General features: G+C 36.9%; 1 protein-coding gene across 19 annotated transcripts in view; it reads left to right on the plus strand.

The window, feature by feature from the left end:
* DMD (dystrophin) overlaps nucleotides 1-22,420 on the plus strand; it is a 2,843,071-nt gene that overhangs the window by 2,271,110 nt on the left and 549,541 nt on the right. For all 19 annotated transcript variants that reach the window (XM_079909736.1, XM_079909735.1, XM_079909718.1 and 16 more), the window contains one exon: nucleotides 11,142-11,353. In XM_079909736.1, coding sequence (XP_079765862.1) covers nucleotides 11,142-11,353 — 212 coding nt within the window. The remainder of the gene's footprint in view (nucleotides 1-11,141; nucleotides 11,354-22,420) is intronic.

Below are 22,420 nucleotides of genomic sequence, written 5' to 3' on the forward strand. Positions count from 1 at the left end.
CTAAGTGTCCGTCGACAGATGAATGGATTAAGAAGATGTGGCACATATATACAGTGGAATATTACTCAGCCATAAAAAGAAATGAAATTGAGATATTTGTAGTGAAGTGGATGGATGTAGAGTCAATCATACAGAGTGAAGTAAGTCAGGAAGAGAAAAACAAACACTGTATGCTAACACATATATATGGAATCTAAAAAAAAAAGGTTTTGGAGAACTTAGGGGCAAGAGAGGAATAAAGACACAGATTTAGAAAATAGACTTGAGGACACGGGTGGTGGGGGGAAGTATAAGCTAGGACGAAATGAGAGAGTGACATGGACATATATGCAGTACCAAATGTAAAATAGGTAGCTAGTGGGAAGCAGTCACATAGCACAGGGAGATCAGCTCGTTGCTTTGTGACCACCTAGTGGGGTGGAATAGGGAGGGTGGGAGGGAGACACAAGAGGCAGGGTATATGGGTATATATGTGTACATTATAGCTGATTCACTTTGTTATACAGCAGAAAGTAACACAACATTGTAAAGCAATTATACTCCAATAAAGATGTTTAAAAAAAAAGATTAAAAAATTAAAATGTCGGGCTGCCCTGGTGGCGCAGTGGTTGAGAGTCCACCTGCCGATGCAGGGGACAGGGGTTCGTACCCCAGTCCAGGAACATCCCACGTGCCGCGGAGCGACTAGGCCCGTGAGCCATGGCCGCTGAGCCTGCGCGTCCGGAGCCTGTGCTCCGCAATGGGAGAGGCCACAACAGTGAGAGGCCCACGTACCGCAAAAGAAATAAAATAAAATAAAATGTCAAAGAAAAAAAAGAGGGAAATGTGAAAGACTTAATCCAGTGTTCAAATTATATAGACCTGAAATTCAATAAAGAGACGGTTATTGCTTTTAGAGAAGAAAGATTCAAAGTCCTGGCTAGGGGTTAACTTTGAAAGTAGTATTTTTACATCTTTCTAAAAAGGAAACATGGATATTTGAAACAGTATACATGGACAATTCATTTAGCAGTTATCAAAAGTATACCAAGTGCCAAGCACTGAGCTGTGCCCTGAGAAATTTTTTAAATGAATACAATTCTAACTTAGACTAGGTTTCCCCAGAAGCTGACCTTGAAACAATGATTTAAGTAATGATGATTTACTTGTGTGGTGGTCCCTGGAAGTACCAGTAGGGGAGTAGGACAGTGAAATGTGTAAAGGAAAGAAGCGAATAATTGAGCCAGTTATACTGAGCAGGTTATTGCTGTGGGCAGCTAGAGGGCAGCCCCAATGAATGAAGTGTAGGAGATAGTGAAAAATGCACCTGACAGTTGTCACCAACAAGGGGCAATTATCTCCCCCCTCTCATCCATCATTGGCTGATTGACTTGTCAGTTCTCTACAGTAAGATTTCTACCACTCTTTAGCTATATGGTCTTCAGGAAGTTTCTTGTGGTCAAAGCCAGTGGATACTTTCGGCATGGGCTTTGGGAAATCTGACTGCTTGGGTCTAAGTGTTGGCTCTTCCACTCACTATCTGTATGACCTTAGGCCAGTTCTTTAACATGGTCCCTATTTCTTCATCTGTTAAATGAGGAGAACAGCAACAACAATAACAACACAAGCAATTATACCTACCTCATAAGATTTTCATGATGATTAAATGAGTTAATACAGGTAAAGAGCTTAGAACAGTGCCTTGAGCAGAGTGGGTATTCAAATAATGTTTTATTATGATTTTTATTAGCTCTTGTGACATCTATGGTATTTAAAATGTTAACCACACTTGTGTTTGTGAAATTTTCTCTTATCCACATTTCTATGGAAGGGCACTTTCCAAGTGATCCTCCTGCCTCTCTACCCATTCATCCATCTTATTGACTATTGACGCTGTATTCTGTGTTTATGTGTTATATTTTTCAAGACTCCATCTTTAACCCTCTTTTGCTCAGTCTATACCCCATACCAATGAGAATGTGTTCCTCTTACTGGCTTCAGTTTTTACTTCTCTCCAGTGATTTCTAATCTTGGATTTCTCTGTCTTCCAAAATATGCAGCTATACCATAGCACCTTCAAGTCCAGCTGACTAAAATGATAGTCCTATGTGAAAGATCCTCAAAACTTTTCACTGAATAGGTGTAGGATTGAACTCATTATCTTTTCCTTAGAACTGTTGATCTTCATTCCTCGAGTAGATGGTAAATAACACTTCCATCTAACAGGTACCAACCAACCAGAAGCCAGGGAATCTGTCTTAGACTCCTTTGTTCCCCCAGTGCTTGGCCTAATGCCTGGTATCCAGTAGCTGGTAAATAAAATGGTAACTGGCAGGATGGATAGATAGGTGTGAATGGAGGGGTAGCTAGATTGTTGAGTGAGTCTATAACTATAAATCTATTTCGTTAAGTATTATCTCATGATCAAGTACAGTTGAAGGTCAAGGATGAGAAAGCACATCTTTAGTGGGACACACACCCAGTAAATCATTTTCTCTTGCTAAATTGTACACACATGACCCCTTTGGGATGAAAACCTCCATTGCTGTGATTGAACAGGCATTCAAATGGTATGTTTGTCTAAAATAATGTTATAGGCTATAAAAGTTTCCTCCTTTTTCCACAATTAAGAAATATCTACCCACATGATAGGAGAAACTACTTCTTTCTCATATCAAGTGATGACCTAAAAATATAGATTATGTCTACCCTATTGAAATGAATTTAGGATGTAGAAAATATTCACTGGCATGAATGCAAATGGCTTACCATGTTTTTGTCAAAAATACTAGGCGTTCTAAACATTTTGATAGCGTAGTAAAATGTCACTAATTAAGGCTGATTAAGGCAAATTGTAATCATCGGCTTTTAGAGGAAAGTCAATTTCATTATTTGCAAATACATGTAATACGTATATGACAATAGGCCAAGAAAAAGAAGAGGTGCCAGCTATGCATAATAAAGTAGCCTGCTGGGATAAGTTGGAAAATGGTTTGTAATTGTGTTATTAGTTGTTTCTATGATTGATAAGAAAATATTCCAGAACACTTAAAGACTCTTTTACTAATATTTTAAATAGCTTTTTTTATAATAGCATTTACACTAGTAGTTTTGTAAACTAAAGATTAAATAGACTAATAATTGTAGATCTCAACTATAATAAGTGCTATACTACCCAGTGGGTGAACAACAGCAATGCAACAAGAAAAAAAAATGGTGCTCAAAGATTATAAGGAGTTATTGACATTTAAACAGGTTGACATGTTAACCAAAGTTGGAAGATGATATGTTGACTGGATTTGCAATGCATAGCAAACACCCAAACCAAAATGAAACTGATAAAAACAATACCTGTAATGAATGTCACTTACTTGGTTTTACCTATTCTAGGTACCACATTCTTTAATTCATGTCACAATCAGTAGTCTTGTAGGGTCTGTTTAGTACTGATGGTTATTTACAAAATATCTCAGGTACTTATTTAACTCATAACTTCTTATAACTTTAGGGAGGCAACAGCAGGTTTAATTAAGGAAGACTAAGCTTATGTCATGAAATAAGAAGCACGGGGCTTCCCTGGTGGCGCAGTGGTTGAGAGTCTGCCTGCCAATGCAGAGGACACGGGTTCGTGCCCCGGTCCGGGAAGATCCCACATGCCGCGGAGCGGCTGGGCCCGTGGGCCATGGCCGCTGAGCCTGCGCGTCCGGAGCCTGTGCTGTGCGACGGGAGAGGCCGCAGCGGTGAGAGGCCCGTGTACTGCAAAAAACAAAACAAAACAAAATTAAAAATAAAAAGCGCAAGACTGTGCCGTATACGTTTTATTTGTCCATTGCCCTTCTCTACCTCGCTCTCTACTCTGGGTGGTTGATCTGTGTCATCATTGGTCTCCCATGCCCTCTGGCTTCCAATTGGTTTAGCCACTGGGGAACCCTGGTAGGAAATTGAAGAGAGAGGGCAGAGAGGTCAGGGTATTTATTCTTCTAGTTCCCTACCTGTGAATTTGCTTCAGGCTGACTCTGTCCCTTGATAAAAGGTTACTGTTCTTCTCAAGTTGGTTTCTCCTCATGATTCTCAGCTTCTGGCCACTTCTCCCTCCCCTGATTTCTTGGGCCTAGATGTACTAACAGCTCCACTGCTGCAAGGCCTAGTTTCTTATATTAAATTTGGTGATTTTTCTACACTCTGATTATCTTATAATTTGTTCCTTTGTCAATAAATCTCTCAGATTATCCAGGCCAGATCACAGAGTAATATGTATATCAAGCTAAGATATTCCAGAGGACCGTGGGGAGACATTGAAGGGTTTAAATGAGAGAGTGGGGTGATCAGATTTATATTAGTTATTACTATGTCTACAATGTAGAAGTTAAATTGCAAAGTGGAGACTTGAGGCAGAGGAACTATGTACAGTCTATTGCAAACATGTAGACAGAAAATGTTGGAGCTTTGCTGTGGAAACGTGTGGAAAGAAGAAAGGAGTTCTGTATGAGAAAACTTAGTAACCAATTATATATGGTGTTTGGTGAGGCTTAGGGAAAAATCTAGAATGTCTGTCAGATTTCCTGCTTAAGGAGTAAAGTAAGTGGTGGTTTTATTTCCTGTTTTCTATGGCATTATTTCCATTTTATGAAATCAGCTTAAAATGAAGATTATGTGGTGCTCAAAGAAAAGAAAAAGCCATCTTGTTATATTTATTTTTAATATTCTAAAATAAAGTATTCCAGAGCAAAATCTATAGGGAATCTCCATCTTTGACTCACAGTGATACCAGAAAATAGCCTCGATGTAAGCCTGTCCTACTTACAGAATATAACTGTCATTGTTACAAGAAGTTTCCAATGTGCCTATCTGGTCTTGGATTGCTGCAGAAAAAAAGTTTTGAGAGCAAGTGGTTTATTTGGGAGTTGAGAGAAATATCAATAGGGGAATGAGAAAGTGAGACAGGTAAGGCAAGACAACCAGTAAAGGATGGTACATAATCAAGCAGTTTACCACCATGACCCACTAGAGCTTTATCCCACTGGGAGAACTCTGGAACCCTTATAAATCACATACCTCACAGATATCTCCCATAGCAAAAGCGTGCTAGAATATTCATACCCTAATGACTACCATCAGTCATTGGTTACAGGCTGTTCCTGGGAGGTAAGGTGGTGGGAGACTGGGCAGGGGAGCCTCAATTCCTTAGTGTATCTAGCCTACCACTTAGATGGCAAAGCAAACTTTATGACAACACAAAGCCTACAAAGAATGAAATGTCAGTGATGGTATTGGAGGTCAGGCTGTTGGGCAATGAAGTGATAAGGGCGAGGAGATGTGGGCATTCTGCTATAGGAGCTTTCGGAAAGATTACTCATATTTGGCTCTAAAGATTAAGAAAAGACACAGTAAGAGAGGGCAGACAGCAGAAGCAAGAAGAACTACAATCCTGCAGCCTGTGGAACAAAAAATACATTCACAGAAAGATAGACAAGAAGAAAAGGCAGCGGGCTATGTACCACATGAAGGAACAAGATAAAACCTCAGAAAAACAATTAAATGAAGTGGAGACAGGCAACCTTCCAGAAAAAGAATTCAGAATAATGATAGTGAAGATGATCCAGGACTTCAGAAAAAGAATTCAGAATAATGATAGTGAAGATGATCCAGGACTTCAGAAAAAGAATGGAGGCAAAGATCGAGAAGATGCAAGAAATGTTTAACAAACACCTAGAACAATTAAAGAACGAACACCTAGAAGAATTAAAGAACAAACAAACAGAGATGAACAATACAATAACTGAAATGAAAAATACACTAGAAGGAATCAATAGCAGAATAACTGAGGCAGAAGAATGGGTAAGTGACCTGGAAGACAGAATGGTAGAATTTACTGCCATGGAACAGAATAAAGAAAAAAGAATGGAAAGAAACAAAGACAGCCTAAGAGACCTCTGGGACAACATTAAACGCAACAACATTCACATTATAGGAGTCCCAGAAGGAGAAGAGAGAGAGAAAGGACCCGAGAAAATATTTGAAGAGATTACAGTTGAAAACTTCCCTAACATGGAGAAGGAAATAGCCACCCAAGTCAAGTCCAGGAAGCGCAGAGAGTCCCATACAGGATAAACCCAAGGAGAAACACACCGAGACACATAGTAATCAAATTGACAAAAATTAAAGACAAAGAAAAATAATTGAAAGCAACAAGGGAAAAACGACAAATAACATACAAGGGAACTCCCATAAGGTTAACAGCTGATTTCTCAGCAGAAGCTCTACAAGCCAGAAGGGAGTGGCATGATACATTAAAAATGATGAAAGGGAAGAACCTACAACCAAGATTACTCTACCCAGCATGGATCTCATTCAGCTTCAGTGGAGAAATCAAAAGCTTTACAAACAAGCAAAAGCTGAGAGAATTCAGCACCACCAAACCAGCTCTACAACAAATGCTAGAAGAACTTATCTAAGTGGGAAACATGAGAAGAAAAGGACCTACAAAAGCAAACCCATAACAATTGAAAAAATGGTAATAGGAACATACATGTGGATAATTACCTTAAACGTGAATGGATTAAATGCTCCAACCAAAAGACACAGGGTTGCTGAATGGATACAAAAACAAGACCCATATATATGCTGTCTACAAGAGACCCACTTCAGACCTAGGGACACATACAGACTGAAAGTGATGGGTTGGAAAAAGATACTCCCCACAAATGGAAATCAAAAGAAAGGTGGAATAGCAATACTCATATCAGATAAAATAGACTTTAAAATAAAGAATGTTATAAGAGACAAGGAAGGTCACTACATAATGATCAAGGGATCAATCCAAGAAGAAGATATAACAATTATAAATATATATGCACCCAACATAGGAGCACCTCAATACATAAGGCAACTGCTAACAGCTCTAAAAGAGGAAATCGACAGTAACACAATAATGGTGGGGGACTTTAACACCTCACTTACACCAATGGACAGATCATCCAAAATGAATATAATTAAGGAAACAGATGCTTTAAATGACACAATAGACCAGATAGATTTAATTGATATTTATAGGACATTCCATCCAAAAACAGCAGATTAAACTTTCTTCTCAAGTGCACATGGAACATTCTCCAAGATAGAGCACATCTTGGGTCACAAATCAAGCCACAGTAAATTTAAGAAAATTGAAATTATATTAAGCATCTTTTCTGACCACAGTGCTGTGAGAGTAGAAATGAATTATTGGGGAAAAAAAACGTAAAAAACACAAACACATGGAGGCTAAACAATATGTTACTAAATAACCCAGAGATCACTGAAGAAACCAAAGAGGAAATCAAAAAATACCTAGAGACAAATGACAACGAAAACACGATGATCCAAAACGTATAGGATGCAGCAAAAGCAGTTCTGAGAGGGAAGTTTATAGCAATATAAGCCTACCGCAAGAAACAAGAAAAATCTCAAATAAACAATCTAACCTCACACCTAAAGGAACTAGAGAAAGAAGAACAAAGAAAAACTGAAGTTAGTAGAAGGAAAGAAATCATAAAGATCACAACAGAAATAAATGAAATAGAAACAAAGAAAACAGTAGCAAAGATCAATAAAACTAAAAGCGAGTTCTTTGCCAAGATAACCAAAACAGATAAAACATTACCCAGACTCATCAAGAAAAAGAGGGAGAGGACTCAAATCCATAAAAAGAAATGAAAAAGAAGTTACAAAGGACACCACAGAAATACAAAGCATCCTAAGAGACTATTATAAGCAACTCCATGCCAATAAAATGGACAACCTGGAAGAAATGGACAAATTCTTAGAAAGGTATAACCTTCCAAGACTGAACCAGGAAGAAATAGAAAATATGAACAGACCAATCACAAGTAATGAAATTGAAACTGTGATTAAAAATCTTCCAACAAACAAAAGTCCAGCACCAGATGGCTTCACAGGTGAATTCTGTCAAACATTTAGAGAAGAGGTAACACCCATCCTTCTCAAACTCTTCCAAAGAATTGCAGAGGGAGGAACACTCCCAAACTCATTCTGTGAGGCCACCATCACCCTGATACCAAAACCAGACAAGATACTACAAAAAAGAAAATTACAGACCAATATCACTCATGAATATAGTTGTGAAAATCCTCAAGAAATTATTAGAAAACAGAATCCAACAACACATTAAAAGGATTATACACCATGATCAAGTGGGATTTATCCCAGGGATGCAAGGATTCTTCAATATATGCAAATCAATCAATGTGATACACCATATTAACAAATTGAAAAATAAAAACCATATCATCATCTCAATAGATGCAGAAAAAGCTTTTGACAAAATTCAGCACCCATTTATGATAAAAACTCTCCAGAAAGTAGGCATAGAACAAACCTACTTCAACATAATAAAAGCCATATATGACAAACCCACAGCAAACATCATTCTCAATGGTGAAAACCTGAAAGCATTTCCTCTAAGATCAGGAACAACACAAGAATGTCCACTCTCGCCACTGTTATTCCACATAATTTTGGAAGTGCTAGCCAGAGCAATCAGAGAAGGAAAAGAAATAAAAGGAATACAAATTGGAAAAGAAGAAGTAAAACTGTCAGTGTTTGCAGATGACATGATACTATACATAGAAAATCATAAAGATGCCACCAGAAAACTACTAGAACTAATCAATGCATTTGGTAAAGTTGCAGGATACAAAATTAATGCACAGATATCTCTTGCATTCCTATACAATAATTATAAGAATTCTGAAAGAGAAATTAAGAAAACACTCCCATTTACCGTTGCAACAAAAAGAATAAAATATCTAGGAATAAACCTACCTAGGGAGACAAAAGCCCTGTATGCAGAAAACTATAAGACACTGATGAAAGAAATTAAAGATGATACAAACAGATGGAGAGATAGACCATGTTCTGGGATTGGAATTATCAATATTGTGAAAATGACTATACTACCGAAAGCAATCTACATATTCAATGCAATCCCTATCAAAATACCAATGGCATTTTTTACAGAACTAAAACAAAAAATCTTAAAATTTGTATGGAGACACAAAAGACCCCGAATAGCCAAAACAGTCTTGAGGGGAAGAAAACGGAACTGGAGGAATCAGACTGCCTGACTTAAGGCTATACTACAAAGCTACAGTAATCAAGACAATATGTTACTGGCACAGAAACAGAAATATAGATCAATAGAACAGGATAGAAAGCCCAGAGATAACCCCACACACCTATGGTCAACTAATCTATGACAAAGGAGGCAAGAATACACAATGGAGAAAAGACAGCCTCTTCAATAAGTGGTGCTGGCAAAACTGGACCGCTACATTTAAAAGAATGAAAGTAGAACACTCCCTCACACCATTCACAAAAATAAGCTCAAAAGGCATTAGAAACCTAAATGTAAGACTGGGCACTATAATACTCTTAGAGGAAAACATAGGAAGAACACTCTTTGACCTAAATCACAGCAAGATCTTTTTTGATCCACCTCCTAGAGTAATGGAAATAAAAACAAAAATAAACAAATGGGACCTAATGAAACTTAAGAGCTTTTGCAATGCAAAGGAAACTACAAACAAGACGAAAAGACAACCCTCAGAATGGGAGAAAATATTTGCAAATGAATCAACAGACAAAGGATTAATTTCCAAAATATACAAACAGCTCATGCAGCTCAATATTAAAAAAAAACCCAATCCAAAAATGAGCAGAAGGCCTAAGTAGACATTTCTCCAAAGAAGACATAGAGATGGCTAAGAAGCACATGAAAAGCTGCTCAACATCACCAGTTAGAATGGGCATCATCAGAAAATCTACAAACAACAAATGCTGGAGAGGGTATGGAGAAAAGGGAACCCTCCTGGCACTATTGGTGGGAATGTGAATTGATACAGCCACTATGGAGAACAGTATGGAGGTTCCTTAAAAAACTAAAAATAGAATTATCATATGACCCAGCAATCCCACTACTGGGTATATACCCAGAAAAAAACGTAATTCAAGAAGACACATGCACCCCAATGTTCATTTCAGCACTATTTACAATAGCCAGGTTATGGAAGCAACCTCATTGCCCATCAACAGATGAGTGGATAAAGAAGATGTGGTACATGTATACAATGGAATATTACTCAGCCATGGAAAGGAACGAACTGGGTCATTTGTAGAGACGTGGATGCTTCTAGAGACTGTCATACAGAGTGAAGTAAGTCAGAAAGAGAAAAACAAATATCGTATATTAATGCATTTGTGTGGAACCTAGAAAAATGGTACAGTTGAACCGGTTTGTCGGGCAGAAATAGAGACACAGATGTAGAGAACAAACATATGGACACCAAGCAGGGAAAGTGGTGGGGAGGGGAGTGGTGATGGTGTGATGAATTGGGAGATTGGGATTGACATATATACACTAATATATATAAAATGCATAAGAACCTGCTCTATAAAAAAATAAACTACAATTCAAAAAAAAGAGTAGTTTAAAGATTGCGGGAACATCCTTGGTAAAAAATGGAAATTAAGATGTGAACTACATCACTAGGAAGAGCATGAAAAGGTAGATTCAGGGGAACCTGTTTGTGTGGATGAAAAGGAGAAGAAGGCATATGATTTAGATATGTCCTACTTGGGGCTGAGTAAATGGTTATGACATTTGCAGTTAGGAAGTGAGAAAAATCAGGTTAGTCAACGTGTTGGCACAGTGACTGAGGAAGAGAGAATAAGTAACAGGCTCTTTTTTTAGAAAGAAATAGTTCCTTTTCTATAGGTTCTGTTTTAGACATGTAGTGCTTGAGATGCTTTAGGGGATATTATGTGAAAAGGTCTTGCATTCAGTTATACAACTGTGTTAATGTACTATGTTAATAAATGTTTTATCCTGCTTTTAAAACTAAAAAAAGAGGAATAGACACAGTTAAATTTTCACATGTACTATTGATGTTCTAGATCACCTTCAGGAAGTTGGTTTAACAAAAACTTATGTTTGCCTTTGAAAAAAGTAAGAAATTCCATTGTCCATCATTCTAGCTGTAACACAATGAGCAATTTCTTTTATAAGTAATATAAAATGTGAGATAATATTTGGGTGTTAAATTTCAAATGTCTTCTCCAGAGTAACATTTACTCCCATGTATTCATTTTTCCTTCTTTTCCAGTTGAAAGAATTCAGAGTCAGTGGGATGAAGTACAGGAACACCTTCAGAACCGGAGGCAACAGTTGAATGAAATGTTAAAAGATTCAACACAATGGCTGGAAGCTAAGGAAGAAGCTCAGCAGGTCTTGGGGCAGGCCAGAGCCAAGCTTGAGTCATGGAAGGAGGGTCCCTACACAATGGATGCAATCCAAAAGAAAATCACAGAAACCAAGGTTAGTATCAAAGATATGTTCTTAAAATAAAATACACTGGATAAAATTATACCATGGATTAAAATCTACTGATTTTTAATGTTAATTTATGAAAAGAAAGCAAGCTGAAATGAACAGTAGTCTTCGCAGTCAAAGTAAAGTAGAGATTAGAGGAAAATTGATGGCTAATATCAATGTTAAAATTAATTTTGTTTAATAAATTAGATACAATGGTGTGGTTTTCACATTGCATCATCTTTTAAGATCTCTTCAAAATTGTTGCGCATACTTCTGTAGTATCATGAAGTCAATCAGGTGGACTTAATTCCTTCTTAGAAAAAGTAACAGGTCTACTCCTTCCTACTTTATTTGAGGGCACTGAATGGAGAAGGGAAGGGTGGATATGAGAATAAGGTAGGGATAAGGTGTACTCTCACTTTCTCCTCCCATTTTCTGACCTCCAGCCCAACTTCCCTTCTTTCTCTTCCTTTTCTTCTTCTTCCTCTCTTCCCCCCCCCCAACCAAACTTCATCATATATTTGTCCACTTAATAATCTAGAACTTTTCAGGATAAATGAAACAGAAAAAGGAAGGGAAAGGAAATTTGTTTGACTGTGTATTATCAAGCACCAGGCGTGGTACTTTATAAATATTGAATCCTTTCAAACCTCATATTTATAGGTCAGTTTGGAAGGACCTTAAATGCTAAACAATGGGTAGTCCTTAGGGGATTTTAAGCAGAGAAGTGGCATAGTGAGAACTTGATCACATTGAAGACACCACTCTATAGGGTTTTTTTCTGGTAGGAAAAGGCCTTCTGCTAAACACGTATTTGAATCTCAGATTGCCTATGTCATCTGAGAAAAAAGCCATATAGTTTTCTTGCATGGAATGGCCCCCATTTCTAAATTAATCATTGTTTAGACTATGCTGAGTCACAGAGTATATTTATTTACACTAGGTTTATTTGAAAAATAAACCCTGAAATCTCAGTAGCTGAATACAATGGTGATTAATTCCTTGGTTGTGTCCTAGTTCAATAGAGGTCAAAGAACCCTTCTTGGGAGCTCTCTCCTAAATGGTGACTTGGGGGTCCAAACTTTTCTAATTTTATCAAACTATAATTTTAAAATCATGGCTGCCCAAAGTCACCACAGAAGAGTAAGAGAGAATGTGGTCAAGACATGGGGTTTTATGGCCAGGCCTCGAGATTATGGACATCACTTCCACCCAAAACCCATTGACCAGAACTTGTTCCCAATTTAATTTCAGGAAGAATAAATGGGAATAATGAACTAGTGAGCTTTTAGCCAGTCCTTGTCATAGCTAGTTTTCCAAAGGGTCTGAACAGCAACGAGGACAGGATTTTTATTATATGACAAGAATGTTAGAAAGCCACATAGGATTTTACAAACGTATCAGTACCTTTGTTGGAGGCAACATCTAGATGAATAAAAATTCTCTCTTTCACAAGATACTTTTTACCACTAAGATTTTCTCCCTTTGATGAGCATAGATGAATTAGGAATTTCTAATGATGGTTTGGCCAATTTTTCACTTGACTATGTGAAACAGAATCCATGTGGTTATTCTTGAGGATTCTGGTCTCATCCATCATGTACGCAGTATGTTATGCTATTTCTTTTTTCCTCTCAAAAATTTAGGGTTCTGTGAATCTAGCGGATCACGGAACAAAGTGGTTAACTGGTCAGGAGGAATTACCAGGGAAAAATAATTTGGATTGGACCCTTGAGTTAGACGAGGGAAAGGAGAGATGAGAGGCATATAGAGACAGAGTTGATCAGGGCAACAAGACTCTGAAATTTGGCAATTGAGAAATACTCTTTTTTTTTTTTTTTTTTTTTTTGTGGCACGCGGGCCTCTCACTGCTGTGGCCTCTCCCGTTGCGGAGCACAGACTCCGGATGCGCAGGCTCAGCAGCCATGGCTTACGGGCCCAGCCGCTCCGCAGCATATGGGATCTTCCCAGACCGGGGCACGAACCCGTGTCCCCTGCATCGGCAGGCGGACTCTCAACCACTGCACCACCAGGGAAGCCCGAGGAATACTCTTAAAACATACAGGAATCCTAAAGTGATAACAAGAAGGATTGGGGTTTAATAGCTTTTGGAAAAGCAAGGAGCTTTAAATAAGAGACAGAAAGAGTTGCAAAAGAAAGTATGAAAGGAGGAAACAAAACAATTTTTTCATCAAAATGAGTAAGGTGTTTTGGACACCTGAAACAAAGACAAGATTGTATTATATTTGCTATTCTTGTCAAACTTTTGAAATAAAAATTTGCTTTTGAATAGTCCATCTAAAACTGCATCTTAAAAATGGCTCAGCCATTATCTTTGGAAACTTATGTTTTTGTTTGTATTATATGTTTAGGAATTTAATGATATATATTGCTGTAACTTCACTGTAAGTTCCTAACATAAAGAAGACTAAAGCTGTAATTTTCCTGTCTATTTCCTAAATGACATATGCTAAAACTAAAAGTAATACTAACCCTAATAACTAACATTTAGTGAGTACTTGGCTATTTGTCAAAAACTGCACTAACCACTTCACATATATTGGCTTATTTCATCCTCCCAAACACTTTCCATGAAAAGTACTATTATTGTTCCCTGTTTACAGATAAGTAAATTGAAAGCCTAGAGAAGTTCAGTAACTCCTCTTTAAAAGCAGCGGAGTTGGGATACGAATGCATAGCAATTACTCTTTTTTTTTTACATCTTCATTGGAGTATAATTGCTTTACAGTGGTGTGTTAGTTTCTGCTTTATAACAAAGTGAATCAGCTATACATATACATATATCCCCATATCTCCTCCCTCTTTTGTAAACGACCTCACAGATTTCCTCCTTAATCGGTTGTCTGTGTGGCTAAAACAAATCAAGAAAACACCGTGAGGATCAGAAAGGGAGACCATTGTAGTTGTGAACTGACAAATAAGATTATATTACTGATAAGCCAACAGGTGGAAAATGAAAGCAGTGAAACAGTATACCAGGGAGAAGTTTTCATATTTTGTTTTACTGTGAAAAACTAAAAGGATAATTGCAAATTGTATTCCATTTTTAATGAAACTACAATGTTTAATTCTTATAAAAGGAGCCTTATAAAATCAGGGAGCCTTAAACAGTGGAGGGCTGCCTTTATGTCTAATGTGTTATCATTCCTGAATGATATTAGCTGGCTTATCACTTACAATTTTATTTGAGGAAGAAAGTGTGAAAATAGACATATTAGACAATGGTTAATTTGACAAGGATCTCCTTGCTCCATGAATTCTTTCTTAGTCTATGTGTCTAGGGTTAACAAGAGAGCTTGGTGAGCCTCGTAAGGCAGTCATCAGGCTGTCTCTATAGAATTGGAGAGCTGTGATTACAGCAGCCAGCTTCCTTTGGAGCAGCATCGCTGATGACTGCCCTCCCTGTGGCAATGAAATGGTTTCAAAGCCAACCACCACACTGTTACACTCTTTGAAAACTTAAACCAGTCACCATACCTGAGCTAAAGAAAAAAATCACTCATAATTCTGATATTTTCATGATTCATAATTGCTAATCTCTTCCATTTCTTTTTTTCTTTTTCTCTTTTTTTTTTTTTTTTTGGCCGCACCACACGGCTTAAGGGATTTTAGTTCCCCGATGAGGGATTGAACCCAGGCCCTCGGCAGTGAGAGCATGGAGCCCTAACCACTGGACTGCCAGGGAATTCCCCTCACTTCCATTTCTTATCTACATATTTTTTTTTTTAAAACATCTTTATTGGAGTATAATTGCTTTACAATGGTATGTTAGTTTCAGCTTCACAACAAAATGAATCAGTTATATATACACATATGTTCCCATATCTCTTCCCGCTTGCGTCTCCCTCCCTCCCACCCTTCCTATCCCACCCCTCCAGGCGGTCACAAAGCACCGAGCTGATCTCCCTGTGCTATGCGGCTGCTTCCCACTAGCTATCTACCTTACGTTTAGTACTGTATATATGTCCATGCCTCTTTATCGCTTTGTCACCGTTTACCCTTCCCCCTCCCCATAGCCTCAAGTCCATTCTCTAGTAAGTCTGTGTCTTTATTCCTGTTTCACCCCTAGGTTTTTCATGACATTTTTTTTTTCTTAAATTCCATATATATGTGTTAGCATACGGTATTTGTCTCTCTCTTTCTGACTTACTTCACTCTGTATGACAGACTCTAGGTCTATCCACCTCATTACAAATAGCTCAATTTCATCTCTTTTTATGGCTGAGTAATATTCCATTGTATATATGTGCCACATCTTCTTTATCCATTCATCCGATGATGGACACTTAGGTTGTTTCCATCTCTGGGCTATTGTAAATAGAGCTGCAATGAACATTTTGGTACATGATTCTTTTTGAATTTTGGTTTTCTCAGGGTATATGCCCAGTAGTGGGATTGCTGGGTCATATGGTAGTTCTATTTGTAGCTTTTTAAGGAACCTCCATACTGTTCTCCACAGTGGCTGTATCAATTTACATTCCCACCAACAGTGTAAGAGGGTTCCCTTTTCTCCACACCCTCTCCAGCATTTGTTGTTTCTAGATTTTTTGATGATGGCCATTCTGACTGGTGTGAGATGATATCTCATTGTCGTTTTGATTTGCATTTCTCTAATGTTTAGTGATGTTGAGCATTCTTTCATGTGTTTGTTGGCACTCTGTATATCTTCTTTGGAGAAATGTCTATTTAGGTCTTCTGCCCATTTTTGGATTGGGTTGTTTGTTTTTTTGTTATTAAGCTGCATGAGCTGCTTGTAAATTTTGGAGATTAATCCTTTGTCAGTTGCTTGATTTGCAAATATTATCTACATATTTTTAATTGTCTTCATAATGTAGATAAAATTTTGAGTTCTGATTTTAAAGTTAGTATTATATAAATATATATGTTGCTACATAACTTTGAATAATTATCATTTTTAATTATAATATTTCATTAAGTTCCATCTTTCACCATTTCCCTACTAATTAGACACTTAGAAAACCTCCACTCTTGGTTAGAAAAAATAGTGGAGAAAAAATTGGAATAACAACAGCCCCTTCACAAAGTAGAACTGAAATCTGAGATAGCATCTGGGAAAAGTCCATCTTGAAAGCATAGACAAGGTGGAAGGAGATAGAAACAGTAAGTATTTGGCAAAAGAATAGACTGTAGATAGCCCATCGTGTCAATAATTAATGAGTAGATCATTAAATGATGCCCATAATGTATGTTCAGTTTCTTTCTTTCCTATATAACCCTTAATATTTTGGAAACAAAAACATAAGTTGAGTAAGTACTTGATTTTGATAACTGCATGGCTTCATTTGCTCTTCTACATGGTCCTAGTAAAACAATAATGCTCTTTTGAGATAGAAAGACAGATATTAGGGGAAATCATACAGGATTTCCATCCTAATCAGAAAGCCTGCCAAAAGGCTATGGCAGAATCCTATGAGAGATGATGCCATTTAACTTTCATAAGAGGTCAGATGGTATGCCTTTGGCACCTAAAACTGCCAGCAATGGTCATCATGGGATTTCTTTTTTTTTTTTAACATCTTTATTGGGGTATAATTGCTTTACAATGGTGCGTTAGTTTCTGCTTTATAACAAAGTGAATCAGTTATACATATACATATGTTCCCATATCTCTTCCCTCTTACGTCTCCCTCCCTCCCACCCTCCCTATCCCACCCCTCCAGGCAGTCACAAAGCACCGAGGTGATATCCCTGTGCTATGCGGCTGCTTCCCACTAGCTATCTACCTTACGTTTGGTAGTGTATATATGTCCATGCCTCTCTCTCGCTTTGTCACAGCTCACCCTTCCCCCTCCCCATATCCTCAAGTCCGTTCTCCAGTAGGTCTGTGTCTTTATTCCTGTCTTACCCCTAGGTACTTCATGACATTTTTTTTCTTAGATTCCATATATATGTGTTAGCGTACGGTATTTGTCTTTCTCTTTCTGACTTACTTCACTCTGTATGACAGACTCTAGGTCCATCCACCTCATTACAAATAGCTCAGTTTCATTTCTTTATATGGCTGAGTAATATTCCATTGTATATATGTGCCACATCTTTATCCCTTCATCTGATGATGGGCACTTAGGTTGTTTCCATCTCCAGGCTATTGTAAATAGAGCTGCAATGAACATTTTGGTACGTGACTCTTTTTGAATTATGGTTTTCTCAGGGTATATGCCCAGTAGTGGGATTGCTGGGTCATATGGTAGTTCTATTTGTAGTTTTTTAAGGAACCTCTATACTGTTCTCCATAGTGGCTGAACCAATTCACATTCCCACCAGCAGTGCAAGAGTGTTCCCTTTTCTCCACACCCTCTCCAGCATTTATTGTTTTAGATTTTTTGATGATGGCCATTCTGACTGGTGTGAGATGATATCTCATTGTAGTTTTGATTTGCATTTCTCTAAGGATTAATGATGTTGAGCATTGTTTCATGTGTTTGTTGGCAGTCTGTACATCTTCTTTGGAGAAATGTCTATTTAGGTCTTCTGCCCATTTTTGGATTGGGTTGTTTGTTTTTTTGTTATTGAGCTGCATGAGGTGCTTGTAAATTTTGGAAATTAATCTATTGTCAGTTGCTTCATTTGCAAATATTTTCTCCCATTCTGAGGGTTGTCTTTTGGTCTTGTTTATGGTTTCCTTTGCTGTGCAAAAGCTTTGAAGTTTCACTAGGTCCCATTTGTTTATTTTTGTTTTTATTTCCATTTCTCTAGGAGGTGGGTCAGAAAGGATCTTGCTGTGATTTATGTCCTGGAGTGTTCTGCCTATGTTTTCCTCTAAGAGTTAGATAGTTTCTGGCCTTACAGTTAGGTCTTTAATCCATTTTGAGCTTATTTTTGTGTATGGTGTTAGGGAGTGATCTAATCTCATACTTTTACATGTACCTGTCCAGTTTTCCCAGCGCCACTTATTGAAGAGGCTGTCCTTTCTCCACTGTACATTCTTGCCTCCTTTATCAAAGATAAGGTGACCATATGTGTGTGGGTTTATCTCTGGGTTTTCTATCCTGTTCCATTGATCTATCTTTCTGTTTTTGTACCAGTACCATACTGTCTTGATTACTGTAGCTTTGTAGTATAGTCTGAAGTCAGGGAGCCTGATTCCTCCAGCTCTGTGTTTTGTTCTCAAGATTGCTTTGGCTATTTGGGGTCTTCTGTGTTTCCTTACAAATTGTGAAATTTTTTTTCTAGTTCTGTGAAAAATGCCAGTGGTAGTTTGATAGGGATTGCATTGAATCTATAGATTGCTTTGGGTAGTAGAGTCACTTTCACAATGTTGATTCTCCCAATCCAGGAACATGGTTTATCTCTCCATCTGTTTGTATCATCTTTAATTTCTTTCATCAGTGTCTTATAATTTTCTGCATACAGGTCTTTTGTCTCCTTAGGTAGGTTTATTCCTAGATATTTTATTCTTTTTGTTGCAGTGGTAAATGGGAGTGTTTTCTTGATTTCACTTTCAGATTTTTCATCATTAGTGTATAGGAATGCCAGAGATTTCTGTGCATTAATTTTGTATCCTGCTACTTTACCAAATTCATTGATTAGCTCTAGTAGTTTTCTGGTAGCATCTGTAGGATTCTCTATGTATAGTATCATGTCATCTGCAAACAGTGACAGCTTTACTTCTTCTTTTCCAATTTGGAGGGATTTCTTTTATTTGGCAGAATCTTGGTTTATTTCACAACCTATTTCCCGGGCTATTAAGATTGGTCCAAACTTGCCAGTGGATTCTTTGGAAAAATTATTTCTTGATGATTTTAAACTTTCTTTTCCAGTGTAGAGAGATTTACCCAGGCTCAGAATTTTCATTTATTTTTTTCCCCTTTCATCCTTTGAAAGAGAAATTCCTTTTTTTGTCTCTCTTGTGATTGCTTTTGTGTCAAATTCAGCATAAAAGCTTTTCAAACGTGACGGCATTAGCTGTTTTGTGCTTGGCTGAGCTAAGAGTACATGAATTCAGTAGAGAAGTGAAATCTTATTTGAGACTAGCTGATTTAGCTATATAATACTTAAAACTATCTGAGGTGAGAAACCCAATAGTTTATCAAATTATTAAATAAAGATTTCCAAGGCTGCAAAATATCTGTGTTTTGAAGACATTCTTTAGGGAACTTGAAATGTAGATACACTGTAATCATGTAATTAATTTTAAAAGTTGAACTTGTTATAGGTAGTAAATCTGATAGCTGTTTGAGGATTGCAAATTATTTTACCAGGGAAGAAACTAATCAGAGAGAACTTTTTTTTTCAAATATGGAATTAGAGCCTTGTCATTTTCATTATTTGAGGGGATGGGTGGCATTAGATAGTATCCTTATCTACCAAAAAGATATATACAGTAATGGAAGCTAAATTCTCCTTTCATACATTTTATTTACTCTTAGGATGAGCACAAAATTAAATCAGCAAATTGACCCACCCTGGTAGTTTGAGGTTTGGATTTCTGATACAGTAATGAAAAACATTATCAGAAAACTTCTTCGTAGGACCTGCCATTTTTTCATGTAGTTTCTTTATTCCCTTTTGTTCTCCCCTAAAGATCCCACATGATTAAGAAGAAAGAATCAATAACCTGATAGTCCTTTTCCTCCCAAAGTATGTATAAAGCTATTAAATTTCTCAAAGCACACAAACAGAGTGCTTCCTACATCACTGATAGAGCACAGGAAAAATAATGGGTGGTTTTCCAGATACTGCTATAGTATATATATATTTAATGCAGAGTCACAAAGACTTGGATAGCATTATGCTCTGATTGCACCATATTTTGCCTTATTTCCTTTTCACACTTTAACTTATTCCATGCTTGAAAATATGATGTGGCAACTCTGTAAATCCACTCCTCCATAAAAGCAGCAAATGCAAAATTGTTAAAATTGCCTTTTCTAAACTCTGGAAATTAACCAGAGGTTGGCAACAATATGTAAACTACTGAACTTCACTAAGAACAGCAGGGTTTGAGGGTTTTTAACTTGGCCTTTTCCCATCAGTTTCTCCCAGCTACACAGTAGCCTTAAAAATTAATAGTCTTACAGCTACCAGAGAAAAAGAATAGAACTTGTATTGAGCATGTTTTCTGACCACAACAGTATGAAACTAGAAATCAATTACAGAAAGAAAAATGAGAAAGGAACAAACATTTGGAGACTAAACAATAGGCTACTAAAAAAGTAATGGGTCAATGAAGAAATTAAAGGGAAAATCAGAAAATACCTCAAGACAAATGAAAATGGAAACACAAAACTCCAAAATCTATGGGATGCAGCAAAAGCCGTTCTAAGCGGGAAGTTTATAATGATGCAGGCCTTCCTCAAGAAAAAAGAAAAATCTCAAACAAGCAACCTAACATACCATCTAAAGGAATTAGAAAAAGAACAAAGAAAGCCCAAAGTCCTCAGAAGGAAGGAAATAATAAATATAGGAGAAGAAATAAATAAAATAGAAACAAAGTAAAACAAAAAAATAGAAAAGATCAGTGAAACCAAGAGCAGGTTTTTTGAAAAGATAAACAAAATTGATAAACTTTTAGCCAGGCTCACCAGGAAGAAAAGAGAGAAGACTCAAATAAACAAAATAAGAAATGAAAGAAGAGAAATAACAACCAATACTAGAGAGATACAAATAATCTTAAGAGAATACTACGAACAGTTATACACCTACAAATTGGACAACCTAGAAGAAAATGGACAATTTTCTAGAAACATACAACCTGCCAAGACTGAATCAAGAAGAAACAGCCACTTTGAACAGACCAGTCACTAGTAGTGAAATTGATTTTCTAGTAAAAAAAAAAAACAAACCTCTCAGCAAAGAATAGTCCAGGACCAGACAGCTTCATAGGAGAATTCTACCAAACATATTAAAGAACTTAAACCTATCCTCAAACTATTCCAAAAAATTGAAGAGGACAGAATACTCCAAAATTCATTGTATGAGACTGCCATGACCCTAGTATGCAAACCAGACAAAGGCACTACAAAAAAAAAAAAGACACGAAAATTATAGGCCAATATCTTTGATGCATATAAATGCAAAAACCTCAACAAAATATTAGCAAACCAAATCCAACAATGTGTAAAAAGGATCATACATCATGATCAAGTTGGATTAAGGATGGTTCAGTGTTTGCAAATCAATATAATATACCACATTAACAAAAGGAAAGATAAAAAAACACATGATCACCTCAGTAGATGCAGAAAAAGCATTTGACAGAATTCAACATCTGTTAATGATAAAAAACAAACAAAAACTCTCAACAAAGTGAGTATAGAGGGGACATATCTCAACATAATAAAGGCCATTTATGACAAAGCCACAGGTAACATCATACTCAATAGTGAAAAGCTGAAAGCCTTTCCTCTAAATTCAGGAATAAGACAAGGAAGCCTACTCTCACCACTTCTATTTAACATAGTATTGGCAGTCTTAGCCACAGCAATCAGACAAGAAAAAGAAATAAAAGGCATCGAAATTGAAATGAAAGAAGTAAAACTAACTATTTGCAGATAACATGATGCTTTATATAGAAAACCCTAAAGTCTCCACCCAAAAACTAGTAGAACTCAGAAATGAATTCAGCAAATTTGCAGGATACAAGAGTAATATACAGAAGTCTGTTGCTTTTCTATATACTAATAAATATTGGAAAGAGAAAGTTAAAAAAAAAATCCTGTTTAAAATCACATAGAAAAAGAATAAAATACCTTGGAATAAACTTAACCAAAGACATGAAAGACCTATACTCTGATGAAGGAAATTGAAGATGATGCAAAGAAATGGAAAGATATTTCATGCTCTTGGATTGGAAGAATTAATATTGTTAAAATGGCCATAGTACCCAAAGGAATCTACAGATTTAATGCTACCCCTATCAAAATACCCATGACATTTTTCACAGAACTAGAACAAATAATCCTAAAATTCATATGAAACCATAAAAGACCCCAAATTGCCAAAGCAATCTTTAGAAAAAAGAAAAAAGTTGGAAGTATCACCTTCTCGGACTACAGTAATCAAAACAGCATGGTATTGGCACAAATA

This window comes from Stenella coeruleoalba (assembly GCF_951394435.1).
Source record: "Stenella coeruleoalba genome assembly, chromosome: X".
Classification (NCBI taxonomy): domain Eukaryota; kingdom Metazoa; phylum Chordata; class Mammalia; order Artiodactyla; family Delphinidae; genus Stenella; species Stenella coeruleoalba.